This window comes from Petaurus breviceps, unplaced genomic scaffold (genome assembly GCF_028583685.1).
Source record: "Petaurus breviceps papuanus isolate PSGF00001 unplaced genomic scaffold, PetGlider_PUasm1.0 175, whole genome shotgun sequence".
In the NCBI taxonomy this organism is placed as follows: Eukaryota; Metazoa; Chordata; class Mammalia; order Diprotodontia; family Petauridae; genus Petaurus; species Petaurus breviceps.
In genome coordinates, this window is record NW_027185764.1 from 7,328,551 (window position 1) to 7,340,360 (window position 11,810).

Consider the following 11,810-nt stretch of genomic DNA (forward strand, 5'->3'; position numbering starts at 1 on the left):
ACCAACTTTGTTTCTGTTAGCTTCAGTTTCCTTATTTGTGAAAAGGGGATAATAATGGCACCTAAACTTGGGGCTGCTGTGAGGATCAAAATGAGATAGTGTTCAGAGAGTTCTTAGCCTGGTGCCTGGCACGTAGTAGGCACTATATAAAAGTTAAATATTATTATTACTGCACTGTTGTGGTTTCTCCTTTTACCGATCAAGACCTTCTTTAAGAAAAGAGCTAAGGAAGTGAATGAGATATAAAGCTTAATGTGTGAGTGAGGGATTTTAATTTTATTTTATTTTTGGAGGGGCAATTGCAGTTAAGTGACTGGCCCAACATCACCCGGCTAGTAAGTGTTAAGCATCTGAGGCTGGATTTGAACTCAGGTCCTCTTGACTCCAGGGCTGGGTGCTCTATTCACTGTGCCACCTGGCCGCCCCCAAGGGATTTTCATTTTAAAAGGTGACAATTTTTAAAACTAAAGCAAGGAGGACCCTAATGGTGGACTTTCAGGCATCATTTAGCTGGTGGATTTTGGATAGTGGGCCCTCTTCTCATCAGTGCCCCAAATAAACCCTCTCTAATTTCACAGAACTTTGTATATACTTACTATATATCAAATGTATTTTATTTATGTGTATATAGTAAGTCATTTGACTTCTGCCTTAGTTTCCTCATCTGTAAAATGGGGATAATAGTAGCACCCAGTGTTGTTGTGAGGAACAAATGAGATAATAGTTGCAAAGGGCTTAGTGTAGTGCCTGGCCCATAGGAAGTTCTATATAAATCTTAGTTATTGTCCTTATTAATATCCAATCATTTCTACTTTTAACAAGATGCTTGAGGCCAAGGAGCTCCTTTTAGTTAGTTTCTTTATTCTCCTAGAGATGAGCACAGGGCCTTGAATTCAGAAAATGCTCAATGGACATTAGTTGCATGAACTAGGGAGTTAGCGCAGTAGGCTTTTGCCAATGGGTAGGTCTGGCTCTGACTATAAACATAAATATAAAAAATTTACATATTTGTATAATTTATATTTATGCACAATAAATATAACAAATAGAATTTATATATTTTATATTTATTTATATATGATAGACAATATAATATAATAAATATATATTTAGGTATAATAATATATAATAAATATATATTTATATATTACATATATAAATAAAATAAATAAAAATAAATCACACCCATGGTTGCTAGAGGAATAATTCTGGAGGGGAGAGGGAGAGAGAGAACTGAAGGAGTGAGGCTACCCAGATTCTTGTATTCAGGGCTGTAGCCTCCTTCTCCTCTCTCAAAGGTGCTTAGCCCCCCTGTCTCACCCTAAGCCTTCTCATTCATTGAGGCTTCTTGTTCCGGTGGAGATTCAGAGCCCTGTAGAACAGCATAGAAACCGTCAGGCAAACTCAGTCAGAGGAGGATGAGAAGGAAGGTATGTGGTGTGTGTGTATGTTTGTAAGAGAGTTAATAAATGAAAGAGTACATGCCAACTTGAGCTGGTAGACCAGTAGGCCAGGAGAAGAAAAAAAAGGCTTCTCAGAAAACACACTGGGTTTCTCTGTGTGGTTGGACAATGACAGGTCTATGTGTATAGGTCCATTGCAGATTGACAGAATGTTAGAGGGAAGGGAATCTAACACTCTAATACTCCCTTTAAGAGTGAGGTCAGTTCTCTGGGTATATCTAGGAGTATCTGAGTGTGTCTCTCGATCACTATTCATCTTCCTACCTTGGCTCAGGTATCTGAGTTAGACACCTGTATCTCTCAAAACTAGTAATTTTTTTTAAAGGTCTAGAACAAATCCTATCTCCTTTAGGAAGTATTCCTCGATCACTATTGTCCATACTAAGTGGCATTTGGGGCTTATTATTCAGTATTTGTGTAGCTTTCTCTTTTATCTGTATCAGTCTTATTTTCTAGATAGATGGTGAATTTTTGAAAGGTAAGTACTTTATCTTCTCTTCCCTCCAAGGACTGTCAAAGGGTTCTTCAGCACATGGAAGGTGCTTAAAATAAACACCTATTGATTGAATTTGCAGGTCTGTTTATATATTATTAAGTATGTTTATTTGGAGTCTGTATTTGTACATGTGTATGAATGAGTCATGCCTTCTATATACAGCTCTGTTTTCAGGGTCTTAAGACTTGATTATAACTCCCAGTTTCAAACCTGACTGGCTTCAAGGGACATGATGGTTACCTGGGTGGGCAAGTCCCTTAACATCTTTGTGTCTTTTTCCTTATCTGTAAAATGGGAATAAACCTTAAAACACTATATAAATGTCAGCTACTAAAACTTACTAGATTCAGAATTTCTGGGAATGCCTACCCACTCTGATACTTATTAGCTGTCAGATCTCTCCAAGTCCTTTCCCTTCTTTAGACTCGAGTCTCAATCCTCTGACAAATGGGAAAGAGATGTGCTGGCTCAGGAGATCCCATTGTTAAATTTTCCGTGTGAGCATTTATACTTCGGCTATTTGCCATAGCTGTGAATCAGGACTTGGTTTACTGATTTGTTGACTGTCTAGACTTTAAGAAATTGATGGCGAAAATAATGCAGATCAAACTTAAAAGATGTGTTGTGTTGTTCTCCCCTCCGGAGAGCCAGCCGGTTGTTAAATATTTGCCAGCACATTCTTGCAAAGAGGTCCTAATCCTTGCACCATCTACTTCCACCCGTAGTAAGGAAAGCGCTTAGCCAACTTTAGAGCGCAACCGACAAGCAAGCTATTATTAGTACATACCTAACTCTGCCTCCAAGGGCGAGTGGGGCGTGTGTTTCACTCAGGAGGCGGGCCCTAGCTTTTAAGAAACAGGGGCGGGGCTTCGGGGAACGTGCAGAGAGTCGGCTCTCCATTGGGTGTGTCGACAAGAGGCGGGGCTTCGTCTCCCGGTGCTGTCCCACTCTCCAGCCTCCCTCCCCGCCTCTGCTCAGTCTGGCTCCGGCGCGGCCCTCCGCGGACGCTCGTGCTCTCCTGTCTGCTGACCCGCAGCCCCTCCGCCTGCCGCTCTCTGTCCGAACCCCGACAGCCCCCGGACGCTGGGGGTGGGGATGCGTTGAGAGGAACCCGCTCTGCTCCGCCTGTCGCGGGGAGGAGAGGCATGACCCTTCCTCGAGGTGCCGCCGCCGCCGCCACCTGCCGCCCCCGGGACTAGCCGCCTCCGCCGAGCTCGTCCGTCGCAGCCTCTGCCTGCCTCTAGCCTCCAGCCCCCAGCCTCCAGCCTCGAGTCTCCGCCCGCAGCGGAGCCCGGCCCCGCGCCGCCGGCCTCAGCATGTCCATGGGGCCCAGAGGTAGGTGCAAGGCCTCCGGCCGCTCCCTGGCTGCCCGGGCTCTGGGTTCCCGGATCTCCCTCGGTCCCGCTTACCACCGGCTCACCTGCACCCCTCTGTCCCTACCCCGGTCCCCCTAAGCGGACCTCAGGTTCTCTCCCCAGTCCCTTGGCACTCCTCCTGGCTTCTGCTTCTGCAGAGAGCCCCCCTCTTCTTTCCCTTCCCTTCCTTCCTGCTACCCTGAACCCTCCCCCCACCTTCTTCCTAGCTGCAAACTTATCTGGAAATTACAAGAAGTCTGTTCCTCCTGCTACCCCCACCCCTTCCTTGGCTCCTCAATTTGCATTAAGCCCCTCCTGTCTTTTCCAGGCCTCTGTGCCCTCTGGTTGCTTTACCCTCCCTTCTAAGCTCGAGTTGGGGAGGGTAACCTATCTTATCTAAGCCTTTCAAATTCAATTCCACATAATCCTGCATCTATCGTTAAACCTGGGTCGCTCCCTAGGAAGTGTGCAACTGCACGGTCTCTTCATTTTTTGAATTCTATTGGGAAAAGCAGCGAGTTAGGGGAGCATTTTTTGGTATTCCTGGCTCTTGGGATCCTTCTCGGGAAGAGCTCGGCCGCCTTGCATTGCTCCCAGGCTGGCAGACGCTTTCTGGGAAGGGTAAGGACTGTTCTGTTCTCCCCCACCCCCTCCTGGCTCCTTCCTGGAAATTTAGAAAAGGCAGTAGCAACAGAGAAGGATTTGTCATTCTGAGGGGAACTCAGGCCTGTGGGAGAAGCAAGGGAAGGGGCTAGGAGGGAGGAAAGGGGGTTATTTTGTGGTAAGGGAAAATGATGATTTGGCACGTCAGTAACTTGTTCGAATGTTGAGACTCTTTAAGTAATTCCCAACCTGACAGAACAGTAGATTAAGGTGCCCTTGCTAACAGGCTTTTTTCTTTTCTTAATTTACTCACTGTAGCTTGGGGAGTAGAGAGACAGAGGGCTATTGGATGGGACCTGTTGCAGAGTGGCAACTTTGCCCAGTGGTTTATAAGCCCACCAGCCCAGTAGATAAGGCTCTTGGGGAGACAGCAAGTACCTGGCCCTGTTTGGGTTTACTTCCTGAAGATTGCGAAAAGGGGGGAAGCCCTGGAAAGCAGGTTTCTCATTTGATCATTCATTGGAAAATACACAGCAGGGGAAAATATGCATTGTAGTCTGTGTTGGTCATCAGTCGGGTGGGATGAATGTGTCATCATTTAGATTTCTGCCACCTTAGGTTTCCGTGACTTGAGCACTGAAGTATGGATTGGCTGGGGGCTGTACATTATTGAGGTCAGCAAAATTTTAAAGTGTAATTACATCTTACATAAATGGGGATGCCAGATACCTGACCGTTGCCCAACTGTTCATGAGTAACAATCGAAATACTCGGTGAAGGAGCATGAAGGAGACTGCACGTGTGCCAGAGAATAACATGCTTCTCATAGTTCTGAACATATTTCAAAGATGTTAAATAAGACACTTGTCTGCACATTTTTCATAAGTGGCCATTGGACAAATGAATGAATTTATTTCATAGAAGGGAAGCTTTTTAGCATAGAAGATCAACTTCGTAACCCAGCTGGGGTTCAAGTCTTTTGTAATTAGGGTTTGATGAGAGCAACTGGCCTGAAATGACGATTATGGTTGCCTAGGGAGGGAAGTAAACAGGTTATGATGTTTGGTGTCTTCGAAAAAGAGAGAGATAGAGAGATGATTTAATACCTGGTTGTCCCATGAGCATGTTTAGAAGACTGGGATGCTTGCTTTGTCCATCACTAAGGTATTATAAACAGGTTACTCTGTCTGGAGATAAAATTAACTGGCACTCCTACTGATGTGCGTGCTAAGCTTTTCAAGGCATCTTTTGAAGGTAGCCCAAGTTAATCTGTCATGCTGATCTTACTTTGGCTTTGTTCTTTTCCTGTTTAATAAAAAGCTCTAAGATATTATGTCTGAGCAGAACTACCTTTTCCTGACATGAGCGTGTGTGTCATCGCTTTGAACCCATGAATGGTGCTGTGACCTCTTGGGGTTCTTACCCCCAGTGGGAATTGGTTCTAGACTAGTTCTTGGGCATCTCTTCATGGATGGGAGGGATGCAAAAAAGCAGTAAAATAAACCTTGAAACAGGCTGCTGCACAGCTGGCTTTGGGAGTGTGGAGCTCCCCACTCTGTGGACTCCTAGGAATTTGAACAAAATAGGGAGTGGTTGTCACGACCTTAAGGTTTTTCTTTGGTTTTAAGTTATTGAGCCTCTTCCTTTGCAACTAATGACAGGGCACACCTTTTTTTTTTTTTGGTGGTGGTGGGGGAATGGGGGGGGGGGGGGGCTGAGGGAAAGAGGTAGCTCTATGGGGTTAAGTGCATTTTGAAAGTTTCCATGCAAACGTGCAGGTCAGCCTGCTTAGCAACTGTATTTTAAGATCTGGTTTGTTTGATACTCTTTCTCTTTAAATGTTACAACTTTAGTCGTCAAGTCAAGAGCTGTTACATTTGCAAAAGATAAATCTCTGTCACAGTTTAGCAGATTTGTATGTTTTTTCTGAGTGTGGTCCTGGTGGAGGATTGTCTCACCCAAGACTGTATCACCTTCAAGTCAAAAATATAAGGTAAAAATAAAACTTTCCCGGGGGGAAAATGTCACTCCACGGTCCTCCTGTGAGAGCTCTTTTCTAGGGACCTGAACCTGTTTCTGAATTTCTGGGCACTTTGTCTGTCCATCTTTAACCTTTTTTTTTTTTTTTTTTTTTGCCTTGGGCTCTGCCTGACATAAGACTGTGTCATGGATCCGGAAATGCATGGCACTTCAACTCTGCTGCTTTTTTTTTCCCTTGATGGCCCCTAAGGAGGTGCAGAATTGAGTGGTGGAGGTAACACTGAAGGGGACTTCCCCCTCCCTTTGAGTGACGCACAGGAAGCACTATATCAGGGTGCCTGTGACTTGGGGTTTTCATTGAGCAGAGTTCTTAAACTGCATTTTTTTTTCAAGTGGGAAAGAGTGGACTCCAGCTTCCTGTGTAGCCAAGGTATGAATCAGCAGCAATAAAATGCTACTGAATGGGGTTGCTGACTCACAGGCAGAACATGCATGTTGGAACCAGCCTTTTGACACAACAGGGTTGGATTGGCTGCTTAAAAGGGCGATGTTTCATCCCTCCCGGCCCCTCACCCCCACTTCCCCATAGATTCCCTTTCTAGGACTCTTGTTTCCTGCCTCCATCTGGCTAGAGCCCTGCTTTCCACTTGAGCAGCCTCTCCCTTCCCATTTCAATAACCCTGATGCCATTCAACAGTCCAGGAAGTCTTCTGTGGGCTGGGCCTGTGCCTTCTTTGGGTGAGCTTCCCTGAACTGAAAAGAATGATTGCTGGTTTCATCTTGCACATGTTCCCCTCATTTGGGCAGAAAACAGTGACATCCTTACCTCACTCTGTCCCAAGACATTCCAGCTAATGTGTGGTCCTTGGCTCTCCGAATCAACTGATTACTAATACGTATTTGCACAGCCAATGTTTTTTAGCTTAGAAGCCTTCTGTAAGTGCAGAAAAATGATGATGAAATATCTTCCTATTAGGTCATCATCATGGCATCAAAGATTTAGAACTGGAAGGGCCATTGGAGTTCATCTAATCCAGCTTCCTCATTTTGCAGATGAGGAAAATGAGACCCTGAGAAGTTAATGAACTTGCCTATAGTATGCAGTAGGTAGAACTGGGATTTGAACTCCTATCCCCTAGTGATGTGATTATCACTGTACCATACTGCCTTTTCCCAAGTGGATAAGAAAAATAATTTAGGATTTCATAACCTAAGGTTTTTTTTTCTTGCTGTGGACAGACTCTGTTAAAAGTAACTCCTAAAGGGATTGTTTTTTAGGATTCCTGCTTTTCTCCCCTGATTCCCAAACTCCAGGCATGCAGTCCCGTGGTCTAAATCTCTGTGTTTGATTACTTCACTCTTGGATGAGCTATTGCTATGTATAGATGTGAAAACCTTTGCCTCAGCACAAGGATTGTTAAGGCAGCGGGGCGTCCTTCTGCTTTGCCTTTATTGAGACAACTAGGTTATACAAGCTGTGGCAATGTTATATGAGAGTGCACGTGGGAAAGGGAAGGGACCCAAGTGAAGCCAAGGAAGCCAAGGAGAATTCAGGTACTCAGAACCTTCACCGTATCTTGGAGGTCTCTCCCACTGGGCCATCACTGTCCCCTGGACTTGTCTGTCTAAATCAGACCCAATCTGTTCTTGATGTTTCCTGTTGCTGACTCCTTCCTCTTAACTACCAGTAATCATAGAAACCCCTCAGAAAGCAACAGTATGAAAGGAGGATGTGAGCAGCACCGGGGGTAGGGTGGCACAGAGGTGCAGGCCCTTTTAAAAGCCCCAGTGTGTGCTAGACAATAACCAGCAAGCTCTTGACTTTATCTCATTGGTAGATATGTTTCTTTGGAAAGCTTCAGTCCCTAGTGCTGCTGAGGTCAGTCATGTCTTCTTGTGTTTAGTTAATAATGTGTGTCTTCAGCTTTTGATTCCTGATGGGAGGTGCTGTATCATTTCCAGATTGCAGTGCTTTTGGCTAAGTTGAGCTCCAATAACTTTTCCCCTGTCTCCCATTGAGTTCTTTCCATTCTAGGTGCCAGTTCACACCTAGACTATTTGGTTGGTCTCCTGACTCCCTAGATGTCTGCACTTCTGTTAGATAGGGACTCCTAAAATACCACTTTGGGGTGGCTAGGTGGCATAGAACATAAGCCCTGGAGTCAGGAGGACCTGAGTTCAAATCCAGCCTCAGATACTTCACACTTACTAGCCGTGTGACCTTGGGTAAGTCACTTAACCCCAATTGCCCTGCCTTCCCCCCTCCAAAAAGAAAAAAACAAACCTAAAACACCACTTCTCTCATGTTATGCTTCTCCTTAAGACCCCATTGCTTATGGGACAAAGTCCAAACTCTGAACATTCAAGACCTGCCATTGTCAGTCAGCTAGGAGACATTTGGTATATAGTAGATTTGAAGTGAGGAAACCTGGGTTAAATCTTAGCTCTGTTACTTTGGACAAGTTACTTCATATTTCTGGCCTCAGTTTCCTCATTTGTCAAGTGAAGGATTTGGATTAGATAATCCAAAACCTATTATATATTATTTATCAGGGCCCTACTATTTAGTCAACACACCACAGTATGGTTCTGATGTGTCTTTTTTAACCTTTACTGGCTGTTTCCCAGATCAAATCTTTTTTATTTTGGAGGGGGAAGGTAGGGCAATTGGGGTTAAGTGACTTGCCCAAGGTCACATGGCTAGTTTTTGTGTTGTGTCTAAGGTTGTATTTGAACTCAGGTTCTCTTGACTCCAGGGCCGGTGCTCTATTCACTGCCCCACCTAACCGCTCCCCCAGACCAAACCTTATTCTAACCAGGCTGGGCTTCCTCACTGCACCCTAATCATACCACGTTCATTTCTACCTCCACACCTTTGCTCATGCTGCTTATCCCACCGGGCTTTCCTCTTTTAACTTTTGTTTGGCCGGTGAATCCTAGATTGATTTTTGAAGTCCTACCTTCCCCATGAAGCTGTCTCTGACCTTCAAATCCTACTGGGGTAGCTCCCTTCTTCTCTGAACTCCCATGGTCCTTACTGAAGCTAAGGCTTGGATTTAGTTCAGTAATGAATACCTGCTAATCATGGGACATCACCATGCTCATTCTGCATTTAATTCTACCCTGCTCCGAGTTGTTGTTTAACTGGTGTGTGTCTTGTCTTTAACATTGGTGTAATCTCCTAGAGGGCAAGGGCCACACAGTATACTTTGTAACCCATAGCAGAGAGCTAGGGACAGGGCATAGGGATGGCACAGTTCATGCCCTTGGCAGCCCCATGCCATAGACTAACTTAGTGTGGTTGCTCCCTGTTGGCTTGGTGTGTGCTGTAGTGAAGAAGACCAAAGTCCAGGATTGGGTTAGTTTGACTCCCTCCCCTCTTCCACTCACCCCCTTCTTCGCTTGTTCTTCCAATATTTTTGCTTAGGTTGCTGTGAGGGGGAAGAATTTGCTTTTGGGTCATAGATCTTATTATAGAATTGTCGATTTCAGAAGCTCATGGAATTTAACCACACCAAATTGCGGATCCCTTTCTGGTAGGTATTGTATCCCCTTAATAGAATGTAAGTTTCTTGAAGGCAGGTTTTTTTTTTGCATTTGTGCACAATGCCTGGCACATAGGGCTTGTTAAATGTGTGTTGGTAGAGAAATTGACTTAGAGAAATTAACTTGCTCCAGACTTCATAGGCAGTCAGTATTTGAACCTAGAATCTTTGACTCCAAAGTCAATGCTTTCTTTTCCTTTTTGGAGGCAGTTAGGGTCAAGTCACTTGCTCAGGGTCACACAGCTAGTAAGTGTCTGAGGCTGGATTTGAACTCAGGTCCTCCTGACTCCTGGGCCAGTGATCCACTACCCCACCTAGCTGCCCCAAATTCAGTGCTTTCCACTATACCATGCCTTTATTTAAGACGGTCTGTTTTATTGCTGCTTAGTCCCCAGATGCCAAGTTCATTTTTAGCTTTGGAGTCAGTCTTTCTGTCTGTCTCTCTTTTGATGAGTAGTTATGTTCTCAAGGGCCAATGACCTGCAGCCACTATTTCTTTTTTTTCTTGCCATAGGACTCCTTCAGTATGAGTTTCTGGTTTTTTTTCTCCTCTTGGTGGTTTTCCCCAGGTATATTTTCATTCAGCCTGCAGGATATGGCATTGTGTATGGAATCCTAGCTGCCCCTCCCACCCCAGAAGCTTGTGAAACTTGTCACTGAGCAGCCCCCAGCCACCAAATAGACAAATGCAAACATTATTTTTACGTGTGATTTTGCTTTTTGAGATACTATAGCTATAAGCTGTCAGAGGAGCCAGCATCCTGGAGCCCAACTAGAAAAGCAACATATACAGGCTTCTGTGGTACAAACACTGGTCGTTGCCTTCTACTCACCCCCAGCCATTTGTGACAGTTTTCCCAGCTATGCTGTTTGAGAGGGTTAGCAGGAGATCTGCGGTCATAGGAGCACAGGAGAAGAACAGGTGTTGTTAGCTTGATGCCCCCTTTTTAGAAAGATACCTGAAAGATGCAGGGGCATCACACCAAAACATCAGACTCACAAAATTGGAGTTGGAAGGGACTTCTTGATTGGGGGTACCATGGATAGATTTCAGGGAGTCCATGAATTTGGATGGGTATATCAATCTTTATTTTAGTATAATTGGTTTCCTTTGCATTTTATCTTATGCATTTTAAAAACTTTTTTTCTGGGGTGGCTAGGCACAAGCCCTGGAGCCAGGAGGACCTGAGTTCAAATCCGGCCTCAGACACTTAACACAAAAACTAGCCATGCGACCTTGGGCAAGTCACTTAACCTCAATTGCCCTCCAAAAAGCAACCCCCCCCCCCCAAAAAAAAAACAACCCCTTTCTTCCTAGAAGGAGTTCGTAGACTTCACCAGACTGATAGAGGGGTATGTAACTCAAAAAAGATGAAGAATTCCTGATCAAGACCAACCTCTAACTAATCCCCTTTACCATTCATCCTCTACTTGAAGACCCCCATTGATGAGGAGCTCACTACTTCCTAAGGCAGTTCTCATTGTTCAGAAATGTTGCCTTATGTGGAGCTGAAAGTCAACTCTAACAGAGTCTACCATTGGTTTGTATTTTGTCTTTGGGGCCTAGCAAAACAAGTAAAATCTCTCTTTCTCCTAACAGCCATTCATGTAGTAAAAGACAGCAGTAACATCCTGCTTAAGGCATCTCTTTTCTGACCTAGAGTTCCCTACTTCCTTCAACTGATTCCCATGTAATATAGCCTCCTGCTCTGTCATTACCTGGATGTATTCCATTTTGCAGGTGTCTTGTCTAAAACATGGCACCCAAAACGGACTCTAGGTGTGGCTTGAATTTTTAATTATTTTATTATTTTTTGGCTTTTTGGAGGGCAATTGGGGTTAAGTGACTTGCCCAAAGTCACATGGCTAGTGTGTCAAGTGTCTGAGGTTAGATTTGAATTCAGGTCCTCCTGACTCCAGGGCCGGTCACTGCATCATCCAGCTGCCTCACCAAAAATGATTTTTAAATAAATAAGACAGAAAATAATAGATAAGGATTTAATATATTATGTATAATATATAAGTGGGATAAATATAAGTGTGTATAATATAATGTGTAAATGTAAGTGACATAAATATGCTATAAATATAAGTGTATATATTATATAAATATAGGTATATAAAATAATAGAATAGACTAGAGCTAGAAGAGGCCATCTAGTTCAACCTCCTAATTCTTTCTTTCTTTCTTTCTTTCTTTCTTTCTTTCTTTCTTTCTTTCTTTCTTTCTTCCTTCCTTCCTTCCTTCCTTCCTTCCTTCCTTCCTTCCTTCCTTCCTTCCTTCCTTCCTTCCTTCCTTCCTTCCTTCCTTCCTTCCTTCCTTCCTTCCTTCCTGGAGGGGGCAAGGCAGGGCAATTGGGGTTAAATG

At 44.2% G+C, this 11,810-nt stretch overlaps 1 protein-coding gene across 1 annotated transcript in view; it reads left to right on the forward strand.

The window, feature by feature from the left end:
• The first annotated feature begins 2,913 nt into the window (after positions 1-2,913).
• The window catches only part of MAP2K3 (mitogen-activated protein kinase kinase 3), an 81,331-nt gene continuing 72,434 nt past the window's right edge, over positions 2,914-11,810 (forward strand). Inside the window, exon 1 of the mRNA XM_069084722.1 lies at positions 2,914-3,294. Within this exon, the coding sequence (XP_068940823.1) occupies positions 3,276-3,294 (19 nt within the window). The 5' untranslated portion in view covers positions 2,914-3,275. The remainder of the gene's footprint in view (positions 3,295-11,810) is intronic.